Here is a 25,535-nt window from a genome sequence, read left to right as displayed (position 1 = left end):
ATCAAGATTGGTAAAGTATTTAAACCGCCATATAACACCTAAAAACCTAGAAGCAGTTATTAGAAGTTTCACAACAAAAACAAGAGCAGGGCCAAATGGTTTTAGTGCAGAAGTCTGGCAGACTTTCAAAGAAAAGCTAATACTAGTATTCCTCAAACTAGTCCACAAAATACAAGAGAAAAACACTGACAAACTCATTCTCTGAGGCCAAGTCACCCTGATACATAAACCACACAAAGACTCAACAAAGAAAGAGAATTTCAAACTAATTTCTCTTTGAGCATTAATGCAAAAATACTCAACAAAATACTCATGAACTGAATCCAGGAACAAATCAAATACATCATCTATCAAGACCAAGTGGGCATCATCCCAGAAATACCAGGATGGATCAATATACAAAACTCTATCAATATAATCTACCATGTAAACAAACTGAACAAAAAGTCATATGTTATCCATTAGACACTGAGAAAACCTTTCATATAATCCAACATCCCTTCATGTTAAAGATACTAGAGAAATTAGGGATGACCTTTTCAAACAAATCAAAATATAATGAAAGTTCAAACTCTGTAAAATTTTGAGCATTGTTTTAATATTAGCTTTATTTGGACATAAATCATATAGGGTACAATTCATTTATTTACAGTATGAAATTTTCCAGATGTCAGAGCAAACCTAAAATACCAGTACTCGGGAGGCTAAGTCAGTAACATTACTACAAGTTTGAAGCCAGTCTGAATATTATGGAAAGTTGCAAATAAGTAAAAAGAAATGAAAATTTACTGGTCTTATTTATATTTATGTTGTCTTATAACTATTACTACATATATTTTATTTTTGACTAAGAGTGGTTGGCAGCATGAGCCCAGGAGTGCATGTAAACAAAGAGGCCAGAGCTGTTGGATCACTGGAGCTGGAATTGCAGGTGGATGTGAGCTACCTGATATGGGTCCTGGCAACAAAACTGGTGTCCCCTGAAGGAATAGCAACTACTCTGAACCTCTAAGCCATCTCTCAGTTCCCACAGTCACGTTTAGAACTTCATCACCCCAGAAAGAAATATTGCATCCTTTAGACTTCACTCCTCCCCACCAATCTGCCCTCCAGAAAACTCAAAAAAAAAAAACCCAGTAGTCTAATGGGTATCATTATGAGTTGGCTTCTTCAGGATACTACATTAAGTGTTATATTAAAATATATTGTTTTGACTGACTTTCTTAACTCACTATAAAATTCTGAATGTTTAACTATATAATTAAACAACATACTGATTCTTATGTTTATTTCTTATTTGCAATAAAAAAGACCTAATTATTGAGTAAACCATACCAAACATTCATCAACTGATAAACATTTAGATTCTTTCAATTCTTATCATATAAATAATGCTTCACTGAAGATTCATTTACAGTCTTTACAGACATGATTTATAGTTCTAGGACATATATTTAAGAGTGAGATTGCTTGATCAAATAATAAATCTGTGAAGGAAGTATAGTGAAAGGTTGAATTCCCAGTGCTGCTCCTCTCAAAGCAAAAAAAGACAGATTAACAATCTGCCTGTCAGTTTCTCACACACTCATTAACCCTTGACATCATCATCATCATCATCATCATCACCTCATGACACTTTTCCCACCTTTGCTTTTCACTGATACTTTGTGTATATGAATGTGACAGGTGTTCTATGGTTAGGAAACAGAGGTCAGAGAAAAAATTAGTGATGTCACTTCACTACATCCACCATGTCAGTCCTAGGTATCACACTCAAGTTGTCGTGTTTACTGGCAAGCATTTTTATCTATTGAGCCATCTTCTAAGTTCCCCTATTCAAACACCTCTTTTAACAAATAACTATGAAGAAAAAAATCAGTGAAAATCTATGTATCACTGTAAACCCAACAGTCATTAGGTTTTGTCTTAAGTATATCTCTTGAATATTGATCTGTCTTAATACTTTTTGATTCACAAAGAAACAGTGAGCCAAAATCATACATTTGGTTCTGGTGACTCCCCTGAGACCTGATACCTTCTCTGGAACATCTCACCCTGTTTTTCCTGCTGTGCATAGTACCCTTGCCTTAGCCAGGCAAGGGTGTTCTTCTCCGGTTTCAGCAAGATGAGGTAGCACTTGGGGATGAAGATGCCACCCAGAAGTCCAGCAGTGGAGGCCAGGATGGAGAAGATCTCTACAGCCACAGTGGACTTCCCTCGGGCACTGTGGTACAGGGGCAGGAAGGCTGTCCAGACACTGCAGAAGAGCAGCATGCTGAAGGTGAGGAACTTGGTCTCATTGAAGACATCTGGAAGGCCCCTGGCCAGAAACGCCACAGAGAAGGTACCCCCCGCCAGGAAACCCAAGTAGCCCAGCACACAGAAGAAGGTGGCACCAGAACCCTCCTGGCACTGGATGACAATGTGCCGGGGCTCTGAGACCATATCGCTGTCTGGGAATGGTGGGGAGGTGGCCAACCACACCCCACAAAGAACAACCTGTATGAAGGAAGCAATGAGGACTACCGAGGCCGAAGCACCAGGGCTCAGACATACCTGGATCCTGCTCCCAGGCATGGTGACTCTGAAGGCCAGGACTACTGTGAGAGTCTTGGCCAGAACAGAGGAGACAGCCACTGTGAACACCACAGCAAAGGTGGTCTGACGGAGGAGGCAGGTGGTGACTGTGGGTCTCCCAAGGAAGAGCAAGGCACACAGGGCACACAGGGAAAGAGAGATCAGGAGGAAGTAGCTGAGAGTTCTGTTGTTGGCCTTGACCACAGGTGTATCCTGGTGCTTCAGAAACACTCCAAGAACCAGGACAGCCAGACCAGCCAGCAATAGTGCCACCAAAGCCAATATGAATCCCAATGGTTCCTCAAAGGCCAGGAAGATCTCTGTCCTGGGCAGGCAATGGTCTCTGGTGTGGCTCGAGTACTGCTCCTTGGGACACAGAAGACATCTCTTCATGTCTATGGGAGACACAATGACACCATTTCTGTAACACTATAGGAACTACACTAGCTCTGAAGGAAGGTATCCCAAACATTAACTTCTCTTGCAGCCTCTCCATCAAGTAATATATTTATAAATTATTCTTGGTGATCAGGGCTGGAATGGATAATACTAGAGGTAAAGGCACAAAGAAAAATGCACACTCTATATCTATTTTTATGTGGGGGTTTTGTTTCTGTCTTGAATTAGTGTCTCCTGTAACTCAGGCTGGCTTTGAACTGGCTGATTAGCAGATTACCTTGAATTTCTCAGCCTCATTTCTCAGTCCCTTAAGTGTTATGATTGTAAAATTGCATTACTATACCTAACATATGTGAGTTTGTGTGTGTCCAAGTTTGCGTGTTCATATGTATGTGTATTGAAATCACATGCATGTGGAGATCAAATATTATCATCAGATATTATTTCTTAGTCATTTCCCAAACCTTATTTTACTAATAAAATTTATTCATATGTTGCATATGTTTTAGATATTTATACATTTTGGTATATATATATATATATATATATATATATATATATATATATATATATATATATATGGGTAGGCTTAGACATGCCATGGTGTGCACCTGAGGTAAGGACAAATTTTAGGAATTTAATTCTCTCCTTCCACCATCTGGATCTCAGAAGCTGATCTCAGGTTATCAAAGCTAATTGTGAGTACTGAACCGCATTTCACAAGTCCCAACAACTTATTTTTTAAGAATTGTTTACTTTATTTATTAGTTGGGTGTTTTGTCTGTATATTTGGAAGGACACCATGTGAATGTCTGGTAGATGCAGAGGTCAGAAGATGGCATTAAATCCCCTGAACCTGGAGTTACAGGTTTGTGAGCCACCATGTGGGTTCTCTTAACTGCTGAGCCTTTCTCTCCGAATCCTTTCCACCCTAGTTGTTAAGAAAAGATCTCTCACTGAACCTAGAGGTCACTAAGTTGACCACATTGAGTAACAACTACACATTTCAAGTATGTGAGCTTTTTAATGGTTCATTTTTTTCTCCGATACTAAAAGGTCATATTAACCAATGTTTTAGACTGAATTACGCACCCAATATTCATTTGTTAAACTCCTGTCCATCAATATCTTACAATGGAGCTGTACTTCTCATTAAGTTAACTGGAGATGATGTAATAAAGGTTAAATGACATCACCAGGGTAGATCCTAGTTCCAACAGGACTACTATTCTACTGAAAAAGAAGAGTTGGAGCAGGGTGTGGCTGCAAATGATTTAATCTCAGCCCTTGAGAGGCAGAGAAAGGTAAATATCTTTCACTTATTAGTCAGTCTGGTCAAAAAGGTAAATTCAATACCAGCCAGGCTGCATGGTAAAACCTTGTCTAAAAGCCAAACAACAAACTGAAAAGAGGACAGACAGACATGCACACATGCATGCAAGCACACACTCAGACAATTCTCAGCAAAAATCAACCCTAATGGCAACTTGTCCTTACATTTCCAGATTTCAGCATGTAAAATAGTTTGTAGAAAAACAGCCAAGAATGTGGTGGTCTGTTCCAATTCAAGCTCTGGGATGAACCCCACTAATACAGAAAAAGAAGGAAGTCACATCACAACATCCACCATGAGGCTTAAAAAGCAAGTGAAATTGATCAGTGTTAATGGAAATCAGGGTGTTTTATGAAATCAGTAGAAGCTTGTGCAAGTACCTAATGCTGTGTTTCTTTCTAGTTTGTTTGTCTCGTTGGTTGACTGGTTGGTTGACTGGTTGGTTGAATGATTGATTGATTTTGGTTTATCAAGACAGGGTTTTTCTGTTTAGCTTTGGTTGACCTAGAACTCACTCTGTAGACCAGGCTGGTTTCTAACTCATTAAAATGAGCCTGACTCTGCTTCCCAATGCTGGGATTAACGGCCTGTACCACCAACACTCAGTTGTGCCATGTTTCTTGACTATGGTGTAGGGGGTATACACTGCTTGGTAAATGTAGTTCTGAGAGCTTTTCTTGACCCATTTTGCTGCCAATTAACAATAGGACATTTCTATGCCTACTTTAGTCCATTTTAGTTCCTAAATAAGTGACAGAGAAACCTAATAGATTTATTAACAGACTTCAGGGATTATTCTGGTCAGACAGCATCTGTTCTATGTATGGCTGCCTACTCCCAGTGACTTGTCATAACCTGAAATCTGAGTCTTGCACTAGATCACTCTGTTCTATGAGTATCCTCATGGCTACTCCTCTAACAATCTGCCCATTGTGAATCCTCCTGGTCCTTCACCTATTCTTCCTTTCTTACACTCTCCTTTTGATTGGAAATCCCTAACTTGGATCACAAGTCCTGCCCTATTCCTTTCTGTGCAGCTATAAGCTGAATCAGAAGTGATGGAATCAAATTTTTAAACATCATTGAAAAGGAGATGATTGACAATGTCAGTTGCTAGACTACAACAAGATCTCTGGGTACAGCAATCAGCACCTAAAGACACAGTGCACAAAACCATCACCAACATCTCCCACAAGACACAAATGAAGAAGAAATTGGCCCGGCAAAACCAAGATGGCAGATAATGGGACATGGAGTTGGGATGTAGACCAGTCCAGCAATCTCTGGTTAGGATAGCTCAGAATCTACCCAGCTATAATGACCAAAGCTTTTAATAAATATAAAAGTCTCCATGCTGTTATTCAAAGCAATGGCTGGAATAGAAACACACTTATTTTTACAATGTTTACTAAGAGACAATTCATACAGTTATGCAATCTCAATAAAGCCTTTACCAAGGAACAATGATAAAGGAAGCATTCTCAATGGTGCTCCTACCTAAGTCCACAGGAAAGCAGAGACTGGCACACCTCAGTAGATGGGTGAGGTGGTATGGATGAGAATGGCACCCGTAGGCTCATATATTTGAATGTCTGGTTTCTACATGCTGGGCAGTTAGAGAGTGATTGGGAGCAGCTACAGCCTTGTTGAAGGAGGCGTGTCATGAGTTCAAAATCCCATACCAGGTCCACTCTCCACATTAACAAATTCATGCTGCCTGTGGATCAGAACTTAAGCTCTCAGTACTGGTATGTAACTGGTAACATGTCTGCCTGCCTTTTGCCACATATCCTAACATTATTATCACAGACTCAGCCTGTGAAACTTCAAGTCAGCCCCATTTCAATATGATTCTTTTAGAAGCTGTCTTGGTCATAGTGTCTCTTCATGGCAGTAGAACAGTTACTAAGGAATTGGAGAAATACAGGAGGTTCACGGTGCCCTGTAGCTCACTCAGATTCCAGGTTCTCACCTCTTTGGTCTGCAAATTGTCCCTCAGGGCATGGACTGCAATCAAAACAGCAGTGTGGGGCTCCCAGTCGGGGCACTTGGCTGAACCCTGGAGGGCAGCTTTCACTGCAGATAGAGGTGGGCACCTAATAACAAAGAGCATAGTGTCACCAGTGACTCTCCAGGGATACAGATGCTTGACCTCAGCCTGAGAAGCAGAACAGAACAGTTTCCTCTCAGTCAACTAGATGAGAGGCTTCCAGAAAACATTTCTGTCCCAAGTGATGCCAAACTGTAGAGGCACTATTGTACGTAATGTATATTGTACATATAGTTTCTTTAGGTAATGGCTTCAAAACTATAGGAAACAGTATGAGGGGTTGGCTTCCAATCTCTCTGTGGCTCATATGCTAACAATTAAAGGTAATGGGCTATAGAGATGACTCAGTTGTCAAGAGTACTGACTGCTCTTCCAAAGAAGCAGTGTTCAATTCCCAGCAACCACAGATATAATGCCAGTTCCGGAGGATCCAATTCACTCTTCTGAATTCTGCAGGCACCAAATGCACACATAATACCCAAATATTTTTGTATTTGTCCCTTCTGTCAAGTCAAGCTGCTTGTCTCAGTTACTCAGAAAACCATCATTTTCCCACTATTTACCTCTATTGACCTCTTTTCTTTCTTTTGGATATAGTCCTTAGCCTGAGCACACTTCCCTTGATACCCTCAACATTTTCTTTCTTATTCTGATGCTCCCTGCTGCCTTGTGGCTGCTTGCAGGCCTCCATGCCTAACTCAGAAGGCATGGCTGTCTTTCTTCCTCTTATCCATCTCCCTCCCCTGTAAAGATGTTGAGATTTAGAGTGTGACTATCCTGTGGTTTTTCTCATAAACTCTAATAAAATAGTGTGCTTGAGCTTCAGAAAGACTAAAATTGTAGATAATGACTCTGTTGAAACAGGCACACAAACTTTCAGAGTACACTCAGTAGTCCTCCCATTTTCATGGGACTTACAAGGGTTGACTCAGTTTCTCTGGGATGCTGAGGTATCTTCCACAACAGAAGGCAGCAGAAATCCCAACCAGATCAACCCCATTGAGAGGTACTTCAAAACCATCATCTGAACACTTAGCATGTGTCCTTTACGCTTGACAAATCCAAGAATGAGAACCTCATTCTCATGTGGAAACCTTAAGACCACCATAGACAGGAGATGCCACTAGATCAAAGTTAGACAAAGTTGCAGAGGAGGGGACTCTGCCCACCGGTATATGCTGAGGTCCAGCCTAGCATCATGGGGTTATCCAGGAAATGCAGCAAAGGTAGAACTAAAAATAAGGGCCAGAAGCTGATGGCTTCTTGCAATTTTACTCTCTAACTTTTTGCTATTCTGTGACCAAAAGCAGTTGGATTCTGGCAATTAACTCCTGTAGTGAGCAGCAAGGGAAAAGAAAAAGCATTGTTACTTGAGTTCTTTTCTCCTTGACCCAGGCTTCTCACTGGCCAGACAAGAGGTTTGGAGTTCCTTAATATTTTATGAGCCAAAGAGGGAAGGAAAGGGAAGGGGAAGGGAAGGAACTACATACATAGAAAGGTACATATCAAAGCTGCTGATAATTTTGTTAATAAACATCAGTATTTGAACCTCAAATGTTTTCCAAAGTCTTTTGTGTTGCACCACTGGTTACAAGTTGGTGGATTTTTGAAGAACCATTGGATATTGATGCATCTGACCTAATCAATTCCTCAATGGACTCATAATTTAATAAAATATTGTAGATGGTAGGAAGACATGGGAAATAACTGAGGAATGTGTCACTGGGGGCTATGCACTAGATGTAATGTGTCTACCTATCTAATCTATCTATACCACTACCTCCAACTTACTGGTCCCATGAATTGGGAATCCTCTTCCACCACACACCTGCTGCCAAGACATTTGCCTCAGCCACACACACCCAAAAGTCAATAAGCATCACTCAGAGGAAGGTATCTTGTAAGGTAAAGAGCATGGTCAGTTATAAATGAATGGCCTATATCCACTTCATGCATAAGTAGACATGAGAAACCCTGAACTTGGAATTTCCCTGAGACTTTAAAACACTATGACAACAGTTATCTCTGCATTCAGGACACTCACTTGGAGATCCTCCTTCAACTGGACCATCATTTTGTTCCCTGAAGAGGCTTGAGGGTCTATCATGCCCACATGGACTAAGTGAAATACACCCTCAGGGGTCTTCCGCCCTTGGAAAATATCAAATTGTGTCACCAAATCTCCACTGGCATCGAACATAATCTTGAGTCCATCAGGAGTCTTGAAGTGCACCTTTCTGAGGACATGGAGCAGCTGAGAAAGAAAGAGAACTATTGTTAACTGTCTAGGGACTGTCCAGTGTCTTGTCCAAAATCATCTGAAGTGACACAGACATTTAAACCAAAACTGTCCACAGTAATCATAAGGGGACTAAAGGACCTGTGATATTTCCAAGGACTCAAGAAAATATTCTAGCTTTACCAAAGTAATAATTCATAATACTTGATCCAGATCATTTTTAAGAAAGAAAACACAGCTCACACAGTGGGGATTTTGGAGAACTCACAGGAATCCTCTGTTCTGTTGCAATGTGAGACACAGGAATTGAACTTATGCTTGGGGCCAAGTGCCTTTACCCACTGAGCCATCTCACCAACATTAAAATTAAACCCAAAACGTCACAATGTGGTGCTGGCTCCAGCGTCTCATTTGGCTGTGCACGACTGTCTCAAACTTCCCATTAGACTCTCCAGACTCCAAACCCTAGCAAGGCTTCCACAGACTGGCCCCAGCCCAGCTAGGCCTCCCAATCACTCTGACAAGTCTGTCCCACTCCTTCAGTGCCACACATGTGGTTCATCTTATTTGTCTCCATTCTAGCATGTTGGCACATGCTGTCCCTACCATCTGCAATCCTATCACTTCTTCCCATAGTGAGATTTCTTATCCTTGGTTCAGACCTCAGGTATTTCCTGACAGACAGGACTTCTCAGGCCCCACTTGGCCCTTCTCTTGCTTATCCCTCCTTCATTTACTTTACATCTTTATCCTAGATTAAACACACAGTCATCACCACACTCATATATGGTATTTTGTGATAGTATCCTGCTGTGTTGTCCAGGTTGGCTGGGAAGTCTCAATCTCCTTTGTATTAAGATGACAGGCATGAATCGTCAAGCCTGGTCTCCTGTAATTTTTAATATGTTCATCTCAGCCAAAAAGCCAACAGCTATCACTGTTCTTCTGGTTCAAAAGTATATTCATCAAGCATACAATATAGACTCAGATAATCTCACTGAAGGTTATGAAAAACATATAACCCCTTCTTAGCACCACCCTCAGTTTACCTATCAGTGAGCAATGTGTCTTCCAAGGGTTATCTTGAAGATTTGGGATGATAGATAGATAGATAGATAGATAGATAGATAGCCAGGAGAAAATGACCAAAATGTATATAAACTGTATAAAATTATAAAATAATAGTATAAATAAAAATGAGGTAAGAACATGGGAGTTGACTTAGTCATTAAAGTTCTTGCCACACAAGCTTCAGGATAGAACTTCAAATACCCAGAACCCTCCTAAATGTCAAGTGCATGTGGCAGTCCCTCTGTAACTACAGCTTCAGAGGGTGAAGACAGGTGAACCTAGAACATGCAGATTAGCAGGACTAGCCAAATGAACACGGTCTGGGTTTGAGTGAGAGACCATGCCCCAAGGAATAAGGTAGAAGAGTGATTGAAGGGGAATTTCTCACATTATCAGACATTCTCAGAGATATGTACACACTTGTGCACACACCTTAATCATGTGCCTACATGCCTACATACATATGCCCACCACACACACATGTGAATGTACACACACACACATATATATATGTATATATATATGTTTTATATATATGTATATATGTATATATGTATATATGTATATATAATGTAATGTATGTATATATGTATATATATGTGTGTATATGTATATATGTATATGCATATATATGTATATATATGTATATATGTATATATGTGTGTGTATATATGTGTATATATACGTATATGTATACGTATATATATATAAATGTTTACCATTACATGAAAATTAAATGTACTAGGCATCTTGTATTTGTACAGAAGCAACCCTACTGGGACTGGATTTATCTAAGATCACACACACAGAATGGATTCTTTGTCCAATGCAGCTTCTATGGTAGCCCTCAGTGGAAAACATGGGACTTCCTTGCTGAAGCATATAGCCTGCAACACTTCCATAGCTTAATAAAAAAAATATTATGCCTGTTCCCCAACCATCCCTGAACCATCCACTCCACACATGTCTCTCTTACCTGCCAGGGCTGGAAGTCCTGGGAGTCTGTACCTTTCCCATCCTGGTGCTCACAAGTTAGCATATCATGCAGGGCATGGGCGATGCTGTAGACAGCTGTGTAAGCAGCATCAAACATCAATTTTGCTCACTTCTGAGAAAGGATGCTGTTTATTTTTCAAACTCTCATTCCCTGAGCAGAGCTGGACACCCTCTGTCACTGTGCTGTTCTGGCTGGGCCATGTACAATCAAAGGTGAACTCCCAGAACTTCTTTATAAACATGTCTTCTGGGGTCTGGCTGGGGCGCAGGTGAGCAAGGAACTCAGGGAAGCCAATAGCCCTGCTGCTGTGATACAGAAGGCCAAATGTGCCTTGCAACACCTGGGAAATGCCTGGAATGGTCAGAGCAAGTGCCATGTGGAGAGTGCCTTTGCTTACCCACACCTGTCCTGAGACAGGAACAGCCAGCAAACCATACAAAATGAGCTGAAAATTGGAATTGCTTAAGAAAACCAGAACAACTCTGGCTGTACATTTCTGCATTTTCTGGACAGTCTCTTCAATCTTTCCCAAAGACCTCTGGGAAGGGACATGGAGGTGAAACTCAATGCACACACCATCTAGACTCAGCTGCTGAGTGGCCAGAGAGCTGGCCTGCTGCCCAAAGTCATCATCTTGGGCCAGAATGATCACCCAGGACCACTGAAAATGAATTATCAGCTGGGTAACTGCATGGGAGGATGTGAGGTCACTAGTCAGGGTCCGAATGAAGGATGGAAACTGGATCTTGTCACTCAGGCTGGGTAGTGAAGATGAGTAACTGATCTGTCAAGGGAGAGCCAGGCAATAAGAGAGTAGACAAGATCCAGGACTCAGGAGCAAGCTAATGGTCTGGATTGAATGTCGGAAGGATGAGGCTGGAAAGATAGCTCAGCAGTTCTAGCCCTTGTTGAATTTGTAAAGGACTCCAGTTAGACTCCCAACACCCACATTAGGTGGCTCACAAATGTTTGTAACGCCAGCTCAAGGAAATCTGACACTTGCTTCGAGCTTCTTCCCACACCTGTTGCATAGATTTACACAGACTGTACACATAAACATAAATGTATATTATAATCTAAAGCATAACAATTTTCATGAAAGGAAATGAAAATAATGTGTTATGTGTAGCTTTAGCTACCCCACCTAGCTCTGGGAACGGGTATGATACCAGCCCCAACCCAGCTTCCCTTGAATCCATGGATAAAAGACATTCGGGTGCACACACACACAGACACACACACACAGTTGTTAATTTTCAACTTGCCTTCAGACACAATTGCTGGATGCTACTATCTCCTGCCTGGAAAAGTGTGCCCATAACAATATTCTTATCTCTACACCTCCCACCTGTCCTTAACTTTAGTTGCTAAGATTCATCTAGTCCCTGCTAAACATCCCTGACCCCCCACCGATAGGAGGGGCCACAGTTCCCACTCCTCCTGAGACCTCACATGACTGCTTGGTTCTTCTCTCTCCAAAGCATGGCGAATTCTCCTCCCTTGCTTCTGGCTTTTTTTTCCTCCAGGGACCTGGAAGTCCTGCCTATTCCTTCCACCCAACTATCAGCCCATGGCTTCTTTACAGACAGGTCAAGAACAAATTGGGGAGCAAGACAGCATCAGAACCAAATCTACAGTAATGCTTTGGAAAAAGAATTGATTCTACTAAGCAGCGTTGTGCTCTTCACTAGCCTGTCATCACAGACAGCCCTGTGGCTTCTCAAAAGAAGCCCAGAACCATATATTTACTTGTTCTACTATCAACATCTGTCCTTCCCACTGCCCACTCCTATATTTGTTTCCAGCATCTCAACTAGGTTTGGTCTGATGCTCTCATTTGTACACAGCTGTTAGGATGTTCTTTAGAAAATTTGTGTGTGTGTGTGTGTGTGTGTGTGTGTGTGTGTGTGTGTGTGTGTGTGTCTGTTCATTCTGTGTCTGTATGTCTGTCTGCCTGACTGGGATAAGGAATGTGTAGACATAGAAGACAAATTATGGGGAACACCTGGTGTGTTCCAGAGGCTCAAACTCAAGTCAGCAAGCTTGCTAGCAAGCACTTTTACCCAATTTTCCATCTTTCTGCACCTCATAAGAACAAATGAATTGTTGGCTCTTATCAGACCACCATTGTGAGGTTTTCCAGATTTAAAAAAAAAAAATGAGATTTTTAATCTGATTTATCAATTTGTTGAGGAAGTGGTGTTACTATGTTCTCAAAACAAAGAGTACTTGGAGATGTGACAAGTGGGTTCTGTGTCTATGGTGGTTTGGTCTGGTCTGGTGTGGTCTGGTGTGGTCCAGTCTAATCTGGTCCAGTCCAGTCTTGTCTGTTTAGGTTTTGAGAGGCACTGAATGTAGCTAGTCAGCTTCAGGGTATGAGTGAAAACCTTTTCAGCTACAAAATATGTAAAGTTTATACTGTCTTAAGACAAAGGTCCTAGCATCTGGTTGCTTCATGTGGAGAGAAAAGACTCGTTCAAACTCATGCAGGTGGTCTTGCCAGGCCAAGACCAATAAGACAATAAAACAGAAGCTATTCCATTATGTTTGGATTGCAGGGAATCAATGATCATTTCTATGTAAAAGTTTGTTGCATGAAACACACATTACTAGTTGAAAACAAGTTATATTTTAATACAAATATTGGGACAAACTTACACTAAAAACAATTCATCAATTCTCAGAAACTCAATTTTTTATTATTATCTATGAATGAGTATTTTGCCTGTATTTATTTATGATTTATACCACATGTGTGTCTGCTAACCATACAGGACAAAAGAGGGAGTCACATGTCTAGAAATAGAGTTGCAGATTCATATGAGCCACCATGTGGTTTTTGGGATTTGAAATTTTTCTAAAAGAACACCTCAGTGCTCTTCACCTCTGAGCCATATCTCCAGCCCTGAAATTCAAACTTAACTAAAATTTATCTAGCAGCCCTACATGTTGGAATATAAGAGGTTTTTTTTAAATATTCAATATATCACGTGTCTGTTCTGAACATACTAGTGCACAGGACTCAGAAGTCTGAGAGAAGAGGATCAAGAGTTCAAGGGCAACGTAGGTTACACAGAGAAATGCTGCACACATACACACACACACACACACATACACACACACACACACACCTGAAAAAAAAACAGAAATAAAGTTTGGTTGGTTTGGGGTCTGTGATCATGTACAGAGAAGAAAAATGAGGTTTCTACTAATTTAAATATGCCTAATTTGAGGGATGGGGAGATGCCAAGATGGCTGAAAGCACTTGCTGCAAAATTACGGAGATAGAAGCTCAGATCCTAGTACTTATGTAACAAGTTGGGCATCCCCCTCATGACAGTATCCTCAGCTCCAAGAGGTGTGCACACAGTAGGCTGGATGGAGCTTTCAACCTTCCAGACTAGCCAAAAATCATGGGCTATAGGTTCAGGAAAAGATCTTGACTCAAGGGATAGGTAGGGAGTGATGAAGGAAGCCTCTTCTGGCCTCTACAGATATACAAAGGTCCATACACACACACACACACACACACACACACACACACACACACACACACGATGCAAACAAACACAGACATAGTTGCTCTTCCTCTCTAATAATAATAATTAATTGATGGATTGATTAATATGATGAGGGAGAAATGGCTGAGTAGTTAATACTACTTGGTGCTCTTTGGAGAACCCTAGTTTAATTTCATAACACATTAAAACCATATGTAACCACAATTCTAGAGAGTCCAATGCTCTCTTTTGATGTTCACAGTCACCAGGCACTCATGTGGTACACTCACACACACACACACACACATACACACACATATATACATATACAGGCAAAATACTCAATACACATAAAATAACAATAAATTGATCTTTAAAAATAATTTTTAAACAATTAAAAAGAAATTTTCTCACTTTTCAATGAAGTTGATGATAATTATTTCTAAACTATCTACACATGGAGGAGAGAACCATGTTGGACACAGAAAATATTCAGGAAGCCTGACTCCTCAGTAGAGCTGCTCATTGTCATCACCATCGATATCACTATCATCACCATCGATATCACTATCATCACAATCACCACATTCACTCAAGATAAGGCTTTGAGCCACTCACCTGGGGAAACTTGTACAGCCCCAGAAGTCTGGCCATGGAGACAGACAGAGATGACCGTGTGTCCCCAACCAAGGCAGCCTGAGGAGAGCCATGCTGGCATGTATAGTTGGGGATGGGCTCCTCCCATCCTGTGAGAAATCCCATCGTCTCATAGAGGGCTCCGTGCACTGAGTCCCCAGAGTTTCGAATGGAGAAGCCCAGTGTCAAATTGGGCAACAAGTGAGCACTCCTATTAATCTCCTCAATGGCAAAGACGAAACTCTGGGCCACTCGGTAGCCCCACATGGAGACACTGAGGGAAAGAGAAGCCCACATTAATCACTCATTATGGGACATAATAGAAGAATAAACAGTGTGACTCAAGTAAACTGAGTAAAAATGTACATCTCCACAAACACTTGTGTAGAAATGTGCACAGAACATTCCAGAAGAGTCAAAGGGAAGCCAGAGGGAATGCAGAGACAGTAATCAAAGGGAGAGTTTCAGAAGACAGTGGTGACATTTGAAGATCTATTGCATGACCTGTGTTGGTGGTCCACTTGTTTAATCCCGCCACTTAGGAGGAAGAGGGAGGTGGATCTCTGTGAATCAGAGACCAGAGCATGATCTACTTAGCTAGTACAAGGACACTAGACCTACACAGAGAGACCCTGTCCTACGGAAACAAGGAAAATAAATCTATTGAATAGTATGATTGGTTATAATTATGGTAACTAACATCTATTTCAGAATTACTGGCATTAAGAGCCAGAAGATATGGGGACAAGAAATGAAATGTTGCCTTCAGGACATGACTCAGATACTGCATGCATGTGAGCCTGTCAACAGCCAAGCATTCTCTGGCAACTTCTTTGCTTGGCCTTACTTATCCTTGTTTAACTATTGGCACCTGGGCTAAAGACTGTCATTTGCTTCAGTCCTGTAACTAACATGGGACCTCACCAGGCTCCAATGGACATTCCAAACCCACAGCCACACATGAAGCCCCAGTTAAAATCAGTGGGTACAAAACAAAAAGTCAGGAATGTGGGGAAGGGACCTCTAGTTTGGAAGAGGTAATGACAGCTATGGAAGGAAAATAAGAGGGACTGGGGAAATGAAGATAAACTAAATGCACCATATAAATATATGAAATCATTAAAGAGTAAATCTAATAAGAAATTACAACCAACACCAAATTACTCAACAGGTGATATATATATATATATATATATATATATATATATATATATATATATATTCACAAGTATCTATGCAACAATAATGATTACTAAAAAATAAAAGGCCATGAATTTAAAAGTGAGAGTGCATATGGAAGGTTTTAAGGAAAGAGAAAAAGATAGATAAATATATAAGTAGATAGATAGATAGATAGATAGATAGATAGATAGATAGATAGATATGGGGGATGTAAAGACAGGGTCTCTCTATGTAGTCCTGATTGCCTGGAACACATAGAGATCTGCCTGATACTTTCTCTTGAGTGCTGGAATTAAAGATAAATTCCACCACATCCAACTGATGTTATACTTTAATTAAATTTTTTAAATTGTTATTGTTGAGAGTAGCTTTTTTTTCTTTTGAGTTTCCATATCACTCAACCTAACTTCACACTAACTACATAGCAGAGGTTGACCATAAACTTCTTTCATTTGTGCATGTGTATGTATGAATATATAAGCTAAATGTAGCCTGCAAATGTATTCTTCAACAATGCTCACTGTGTTTGTGTGTGTGTGTGCAAGTGCATGTGCATGTGCGCACACGTGCGCACGCATGTGGGTGTTGTGTATGGGTATATTTTCCTCTGAGGGTGTAAAGGCTGATAGGATGTCAGGATATCTTTCTCAATTGTTTCTTCATCCTTTAAAAACATTATTCTTTGAACATGTGTTTTTATAGACCCACACATACTGCAATACATGGAGTTCAGGAAAACAAGGTTCTGAATCAGTTCTCTTCCTCCACTCTTATATGGGTTCCAGGAGGAGATCATTCAGGTCATGCATCAGACTTGCATCCTAAGCACTTTACCCCATGAGCCATCTCATGACTCCTCTCCATACTACTTTATGTAACAGGTTACCTCACTGAACCTGGACTTCATCCATTCAGCTAGGCTGCTAGCCAGCAATTCTTAGGAATCCTCTTGTCTCTCTGTTCCTAACCAGGGTTACAGATGTTCAACATACAAGCTTTCATATGGGTTCTGGGAATCTAAACTCTGGCTTCAAGCTCACACAGCAGACTTCACCAACTCAGTCATTTCTCCAGCCCCTAAGACTCCTGTTGCAACTGTCACATTAGACTTTAAATGTTAACATCTCCAAAAATTGAGTGTGTAAATGAAGTATTTGCTGGTGAGTTTGATTAATAATTCTATACTATATACATTTTTTAAAATATTGCATTGTACCCAATTCATACATACAATTAATACTCATTAGCATAATAATTAACATGGTAGACAAGTATGATGGCACACACTTGTGATTCCAGCACTCAGGCTTAGGCTGGAAGATAGTGACTTCTACAATAGCCTCATCTACACAGACAGACAGACACGGTTTAAAAAGAAGCAGAAGAGGAAGAGAAGAAAGAGGAAGAGGAGAAAGAGGGGGAGGAGAAAGGAATATAGGAGGAAGAGGAGGTGGAGGAAGAAGAACAAGAAGAATAACAAGAACAACAAGAAGGAGGAAAAGAAGGAAAGGAAGGAAGGAAGGAAGGAAGGAAGGAAGGAAGGAAGGAAGGAAGGAGACAATGCAAGTATGTCTGTAATCCTGTTTGAAGCTAGCCTGAACTTCACAAGGAGTTCCAGACTAGTTATAGCACAAAGTGAGATAGCCTCTCTCTCTCTCTCTCTCTCTCTCTCTCTCTCTCTCTCTCTCTCTCTCTCTCTCACACACACACACACACACACACACACACACACACACACACAGAGTCATTTAAAGTGATGTTAAATGTGAAAATGCAGAAATGGAAGTCTCTTGCATTTGTGGTTAAATAAAGAATGATGGTATTATTTTTAGAAAGCATTCTTTTCAACTGCTTTTCAAACAGGTCTCATTACGTGTCTCAGTATTGCCTGAAACTGACACTCCCAGTTTACGTTCATGAGTCCTAGGAGGAAAGTCATGTACCCCATACTAAGCCATTGTTGTAATTTTTAAAGGTAAATATAAACATTCAAAATAATAATAGTAACAACAAAGGCTATGTAGACAACCACTCTGTGCAATAGTACATTGGAAAGACTTGGACAAAAAGGACACAATTGGATTTATGTCTTCATTAACTAACTGTGGTAGTACACCCTATAACATCAGGACTCAAGAGGTAAAAGCGGGATAATCAAAAATTCAACATCATCCTTGACTTCCTAGTGAACTGGAGGCAACATGAGACTCTTAGAAAAAATAGCAAACAAAAGGAATACAGTATAGAGGAACAATGGGAGACTGGTGACTTATGAGAAATCTATTAATCACACAATTAATCATTTAACAAAAATGTCTACCTGGACCTTACTTTAAGAAGCAAGGATATACAAGGATCAAGAATCCACACCTGACCTGTGAAGCTCATACATTTCAGCCAGTACATGAGCACCTAGATATCAGTCTGGTACAAATAATAAAGAAAGAGAGAGGGGGTGATGTAAAGGGAGAGCAGCAGAGCTACTGCATTCACACAGAGAAAGGACGTGGCCATGTAGCTGGGTCTGAGAATCAACCCTTATCCAAGGCTTCACACAACCTTGTAAAGCTGCTTCTGGCTTTCAGAGACAGTTACTCTACATGCAACACCTACCTTGAAGTCTGCAGCACAGGTGGTGGAGCAGTAAAATTAGACAGGGTACCATCAGAGAAGTGAAAGATGGAGAAGCTACCACCCACAATTACATCTCCAGGACGATCAAAGTGAGGGCTCTGCCTTGGCAACAGCCAGGCTCTTGGTCCAGAAAGGGAAAACCCAGACAGACAGCCAAAGAGAGCAGGAAGAAAAGCACACAGCCACATGCCTGCTAGAGGCCAGACAGCCAATGACAAGACAGCCCCATATGGGGCATTGGCTAGCACTGAAGGAGGCTTTTATATGGAAGATTGCCCTTGATCAAGGGCCTGAGGCTAAGACCACACTGGGAACTCTAGACTTGCAGTCTGTGGGGAGAATACTGGTCATGAGGTGATGGAGATGAGTGGCCACTAAATCCCAGAGCCATTAAAGTTGTATCCCCCTCTCCTGAGGGTTCCTGGCCTCTCGTTAACCAAGGTCATATCTGCCAACTTTAGGGAGGATAACAATGGGCCTACCTGTCTCCTGGGGAACTTGCAGGACCAAGAGCAGCTGTGGCCAGGGTGCTCAGGGCACCGTTTTGGAGAAAACTCACAGGTGGGTACAAGAAGCAAATATCCCAGTAGCAGATGTGAAATATGTTTAGCACATACTTCATACACTATACCCACTGTGTTGCGCCCCCCCTCCTGTTGCGGTAAATCTCTTGCCCATAGGGAGTCCATAGAATAAAGACACAAGTCAATAAATATCAAATGAATGCTGCATGCCTAGATTGGGCAGATTTACCATTAAACTACACTATTCCCCGGCTATGAGAGCTCTTAACAACTTGCAGTCTCCTAGATCAAGGTCTTCTCCAGCTTCTCTGCTTCCACCAACTGCCCCCCTCTCCAACGGCTTTCCTTGCTCTACTCCTCCTCCCCTGCCTTTGGCTCCTCCCACTCCTCTTCTACTGCCCAATCACTGGCTCTAGCCTTTATTTAACAAATTCGATTGGACAGAAGATTCACAAGATTCACTCCTCCTTAGCAGCCCCTCCCAGGAGTGGAATTACCATGACAACAAGAGGCTAGGGCTATCCACCACCACCACCACCACCACCACCACCACCACCCCCCACCCCCACCCCGCCATGTTTTTGTACTAGGTAAACCCACTAATCCATGTTTTGTGGTCTTTGCAGTTCTTTAAGGACATTTCAAAAACATTTTATCATGGAGAATTTGGACCTACACAAAATAACTGCAGAAAACAATAAATGTCCTTGTCACTGTGGAACCATGACCAATCCTCCCTGGCTACTGAGCTTTTTTCTGTTTTTGAAAACAAATCCCAAGGCTGACAAGATGATTCAGCTGGAAAACTTGTTATACAAACCAGATGACCTGTATTTGATCACAATATTCATATATAGGTAGAAAAAGAGAATCAACTCTACAAAAGTGTCCTCTGACTCCCCACATAAGCCATGCAAAGTTCACATGTGTGAAAATACACATGCCTGCACACACACACATAAATACACATTACATACTTTTATTTTTTTAAATATACTTTATTTTATTTATGAGTCCACTGTTGCTGACTTCAGACACACCAGAAGAGTGCATCAGATCTCATTACAGATGGTTGTGAGCCACCATGTGGTTGCTGGAAATTCAACTGAGGACCTCTGGAAAAGAAGTCAGTGCTCTTAACTGCTAAGCCATCTCTCCAGCCCCTACATACTTTTATGTAAAAAGAAAAATTGCAAACGCTGTTATTCCAAATGATATATATATATATATATAATTTTCTAATATAGCCATAATCCCATTCTTCAAGTTTAAAATAAAAGTCAAAAAGATGGCTCAGCATTTTAGCAAGTAAAGACACCAGCTGCTAACCCTGATGACCCTAATTAAATACACACATCCCACTGAATGGAGAGAAGAATCCACTTCTGCAACTTACCCTCCAACATCCACATATATGCTGTTAGACTTGCAGATCCAAAAATGGGTACAAAAACAAAAGGAGCAAACAAAACACACCAATCTCTCAACCATTAAATATAAAATAAAAATATAAAATATACTAATAATAACTCCAGTTCACTGATATTTAGGCATAGCTATTTAGCATTCATTATCAACAGTTTGGCATTTTCTTATATATCAGACTATTAGGAAAGGTCACACTATGTAGTTGATAAATAATTCTTTTTGCTGTTAGCATTACTGAGCTATAAATCACATAGTGTACAATTCATCCATCTGCATTATGCCGTTTTCCAGGTGTGGGAGCAAACCTAAAGTACCAGCACTTGGGAGGTTGAAGCAGGACAATGGCTACACATTTGAAGCCAGCCTGGATGTCATGGCAAATCCCAAACAAATAAATAAAAGGTGATGGAAATTTACAGGTCTTATATATATTTGGGTTGCCTTACAATCATTAGTAAATATATATATATATATATATATATATATATATATATATATATAGGATTAAGTGCAGTTGGCACCATGAGCACAGGAGTTCATTTGAACACAGAGGTCAGAGCTGTTATATCCCTGGTGAAAGGGTTAAAAAATTTTTTCAAAAATTCCTAACAGGCAAGCAGAACCAAGAGCGCAGGTCAGCTTGATCGTGAGCTCTACGTTTCAGGAACTTGGCTGACCACAAGATAGATGGTTGATTACGAACAGGCTCTTAGAGAATAGCCCATACAAAATGTTCCCCATGAATGGGCTGATACTTTCCACAGGTGCTCTCCAATAACCCTCCTTCACTCCCCCGGGGTTGTGGTTCCCCCCACCCTGAGTTGTGGTTTTGGCCTTTAAATTCTCTCTGTCTCCAAAGCTCCGGGGTCAGACCTCACTGCCCCTGCATGGGTCATGGGTCTTGACCTCAGTATACTGATTAAAATATACCTCTTGCTGATTACATCAAGTTCAGTGTCTTGTGAGTTAATGGATGGCTGCAAATACCTGAGGCTTGGGTGAGGTCCTCCCTTCATGGGGGCCTTACATTTTTGGTTCCATGACCGACCGGAAAACTGCGACCACCCTAAGCTCTAAAAACCCACTTGGAGGTATGATTTCTGTTTTTGACCAATTTTTTGTCTCTGTTTCTGTGTTTTGTTGTGTTCTGGGCCCATTCTCTTGTCTGTACTGGCTCAGTAAGCTGGTTTTGTGAAAGTACTTTTGGTTCTTTGCAGCTGTTTGCAGCCGTTTCTGTCTCGAGAGGAGACGAATGGAGTGATTGGCAGACATCCCAAAAAGGACAGGAATTCTCAGGGACTGGGTGCCGGAGAGGACACGGTGGACATCCTGGTAGGGAGGATGTGGAATCCCTTCTGACTGGCACCAGAGGGCCAGAGAGGAAGTAGAATCCCTCCCGGCTGGCAAGGGGTGCTGGGGAAGATGTGGAATCCTTCCTGGCTGGCACTTGAGATTCAGACAGGTTTTTTGTTAGTCTTTCTGTGTATATGTTTTGTCTGGGTTTTGTGTTATTTGTGACGACGAACAGACTGTGACTAAAGTTTAACCCTAGACCATTGGACTGAAGATAGAATCAGAGCACATAACTTACCAGTTGAGATCAAGAAAGGACCATGACAGACTTTTTGTGCCTCAGAGTGGCTGACTTTTGATGTTGACCAGCTGCCAGAAGAGAAAAGAAAGCCAGGCTCCCTAGCCCTGGCCCTCCATGGAACGAGGCACAGACCAAACTAGAAGATTAATCAACCTTTTCTTTTCTGATAACCCTGCCAGTCTGACTGGACTGGAAAAGTCTTTAATATTTTTCCACCAGCCTACCTGGGATGATTGCCAGCAGCTTTTACAGGTTCTATTTACCATAGAAAGGATCCTGTTAGAAGCTCCCCTTAACCAACCAGACTGAGACTTCAACATGGCTACAGGTAGGGAGTGGCTGACAGTTTACTCCACCAGGCTCTGGTGACAGGTAAGAAGTTACAGCGTATAGAGGGATTACAAGATTATACACTGCAGGATTTAGTTAAAGAGACAGAAAAAGTATATCACAAAAGAGAGACTGAAGACTAGAATACTGGCCACAGTTGTAAGAGATATAGAGAGAGAAAGGACAGGGCCTGGGCAACAGAAGACCAAGACCAAATGAGAATAGAGAGATACAAAGACATCTATTTAAAAAGATCAGTGTGCCTACTATAAAGTCTTAGACTAATTCACGGACTGTTGATCTGGCAGAAAGACAAGTGTCTCATTCTGGTTATTCCTGAATGCCCTATGCCTTTGTTGGGGAGAGACAAAGTTGAAGTTTACTCAAACAGGACCAGGGGTCTTGAGAGAACCCCCACCTCTATGATATTGGCCTTAAAACTAAAGATGAATAACGACTTCATGAGCTTCAAAAACTGCAAAAAGCCTCCCCAACATTAGTAAATGGTTAACAGAATTTCCAAAAGCGTGGACTAAAACCAGCACCTCCTCTATCGGAGTGTGGTAGTACCCAATGAGTCGTGAAGCCAGAGAAAAATTAGACCTCACATTCACAGACTGTTACAACAAAACATTCTGGTTCCTTGCCAGTCGCCATAGAAATTGACTCTGGGACAGCAGACAACTGTTGTGACATCCTGCTCCCTTGAGAACATTATCTGACAGCCCCCTGACCAATACTAATGCCCACATGAAAGGGTGATCATTGCCTCCCCGGCCATCCTGAACCCTGCCACCTTGCTGCCTGAGACTGATGATTCCTCCCCCATCCATTGCTATATTGACATTCTGGCAGAAGACCAACCTTGGCCAGGGAGTCCAAACTGGTATACTGATGGGAGCAGCTTTGTGATTGAAGGTAAGCTGATGGTGGGAGCAACAGTGATAGATAAAAAACAAGTGATTTGGACCAGCAGCCTGGCAGAAAGAACACTGATAGCAGGTATGCTTTTGCCACTGCCCATATTCACGGGACAATTTACAGACAGAGGGGCTGCTGACTTCTGCAAGAAAAGACATTAAGAACAAAGAAAAATACTGAGCCTCCTTGAGGCCATCCATTTGCCTAAAAAAGTGGCCACAATTCATTGTCCTGGACATCAGAAAACCCAGGATACTGTTGCTGAAAAAAATCAGATGACAGATTTGACTGCTAAAGAGGCTGCTCAAAGAGCTGATCCTGACTGTTGAAAGTCATCTCAATTTTATGTGGTGAACTTATTTGATGAAGCTGAAGCAGTAATTAAAAAAAAACTATGAGGCCTTTGCCCTGACTAACGCTAGGTATTCAAGATATCCCCCAAGAAGAAGGCTTCAAAGAGACAGACCTGGGGCCTACTGAGAAATGGACTTCATGAAAGTCAAACCTGCTAAATACTTGTTAGTCTTTATAGATACTTTTTCAGACTGGGTAAAAGCCTTTCCTACAAAGACTGAGACTGCCAACATGGTGACTAAGAAGACCTTAGAAGAAAACTTTCCCAGGTTTGAAACACCCAAGATAATTGGGTCTGACAATAGACCTGCCTTTGTTGCCCAGGTAAGTCAGGGACTGGCCACCTAGCTAGAGATTAATTAGAAATTACATTGTGCCTATAGACCCCAGAGTTCAGGACAGATAAAAAAGAGAAATAGAACTATTAAAGAGACCTTAATGAAATTAGCCTTGGAGACTGGCGGGAGATGACTGGACAGCCCTCCTTCCTTTTGCCTTGTTCCGGGTTATGATTTAAGCTAACACCTTATAAGATTTTATGTGTGGGGGTGGGGGTCTCCACCACTTACTGAGATATATAAAATATATGATTCTGATATTGTTCTTTCTAAATCCCTGTTTGCCCACATGAAAACACTTGAGCTGGTCCGATGTGAGGTCTGGGAACAGTTAAAAGAAGCTTATGAGACTGGAGACCTGAGTATGCCTCATCAGTTCCAGGTTGGAGATGCTGTTCTCATCTGCCACGACTGGGTTGAGAACCTTGAGCCTCACTAGAAAAGACCACCCCTGGTGCTCCTGACCACCACCACAGTGGTGAAAGTCGAAGACATCTCTAAATAGATTAGTTACCTTTGTTAAAAAAAATAAGTGCTGTTCAGATTTTGATGTTATACTAAGTTTTATGATTAAAAGTCTTACATCAGAAGAAATGGGGAAATGAAAGGGTTAAAAATTTTTCAAAAACTCCTAACAGGCAAGCAGAACCAAGAGTGCAGGTCAGCTTGGTCGTGAGCTCTGTGTTTCAGGAACTTGGCTGACCACAAGATAGATGGCTGATTACGAACAGGCTCTTAGAGAATAGCCCATACAAAATGTTCCCCATGAATGGGCTGATACTTTCCACAGGTGCTCTCCAATAACCCTTCTTCACTCCCCCTGGGTTGTGGTTCCCCCCACCCTGAGTTGTGGTTTTGGCCTTTAAATTCTGTCTCCAAAGCCCCGGGGTCAGACCCCACTGCCCCTGCGTGGGTCATGGGTCTTGACCGCAGTATACTGATTAAAATATACCTCTTGCTGATTACATCAAGTTCAGTGTCGTGTGAGTAACTGGATGACTGCAAATTCCTGCGGCTTGGGTGAGGTCCTCCTTTCGTGGGGGCCTTACACTGGAGCTGGAATTACAGGTGGATCTGAGCTACCTGACATGAGTCCTGGTAGCCAAACTGGGGTCCCCTGAAGGAGTAGCAAGTACTCTGAAACATTGAATCATCTCTCCAGTCCCACAAAGCCAACTTTTAGAACTTCAGTACCCCAGAGAGAAATACTACACCCTTACCAATCTCCCCTCAATAAAACTCAAGAAACCACTAGTCAAATGCATGTCACTATAAATTTGCTTCTTCATAATATTTCATTAATGAAATATTAAAATATATTATTTTGATTGGCTTCCTTAACTTACTATAAAATTCTGAATGCTTAACTATACATTAAATAGTATACTAATTCTTATGTTTATTTTATTTTAAAAAATGTCCTAGTCA

At 41.3% G+C, this 25,535-nt stretch overlaps 1 protein-coding gene and 1 pseudogene across 3 annotated transcripts in view; one reads left to right on the top strand and one right to left on the bottom strand.

The window, feature by feature from the left end:
* The window catches only part of LOC143440761 (uncharacterized), a 45,557-nt gene extending 20,180 nt beyond the window's left edge, over window positions 1-25,377 (top strand). For both annotated transcript variants that reach the window (XM_076927545.1, XM_076927544.1), the window contains 3 exons: window positions 19,080-19,179; window positions 20,862-20,972; window positions 21,788-25,377. In XM_076927545.1, the coding sequence (XP_076783660.1) occupies window positions 19,091-19,179; window positions 20,862-20,972; window positions 21,788-21,929 (342 nt within the window). In that variant the 5' untranslated portion in view covers window positions 19,080-19,090 and the 3' untranslated portion in view covers window positions 21,930-25,377. The remainder of the gene's footprint in view (window positions 1-19,079; window positions 19,180-20,861; window positions 20,973-21,787) is intronic.
* Window positions 1,272-18,835, bottom strand: LOC143440764 (vomeronasal type-2 receptor 26-like; annotated as a pseudogene). The gene is made up of 6 exons (XR_013108192.1): window positions 18,598-18,835; window positions 14,785-15,076; window positions 10,646-11,450; window positions 8,404-8,613; window positions 6,282-6,405; window positions 1,272-2,972 (listed from the first exon to the last, which is right to left on the bottom strand). The product of XR_013108192.1 is annotated as a vomeronasal type-2 receptor 26-like (transcript).
* Window positions 25,378-25,535: the final 158 nt, after the last annotated feature.

Source organism: Arvicanthis niloticus, chromosome 30, assembly GCF_011762505.2.
Source record: "Arvicanthis niloticus isolate mArvNil1 chromosome 30, mArvNil1.pat.X, whole genome shotgun sequence".
NCBI classification, from domain to species: domain Eukaryota; kingdom Metazoa; phylum Chordata; class Mammalia; order Rodentia; family Muridae; genus Arvicanthis; species Arvicanthis niloticus.
The sequence above is the reverse complement of the archived record's forward strand: the minus strand, read 5'-3'. Positions and strand labels throughout refer to the sequence as shown.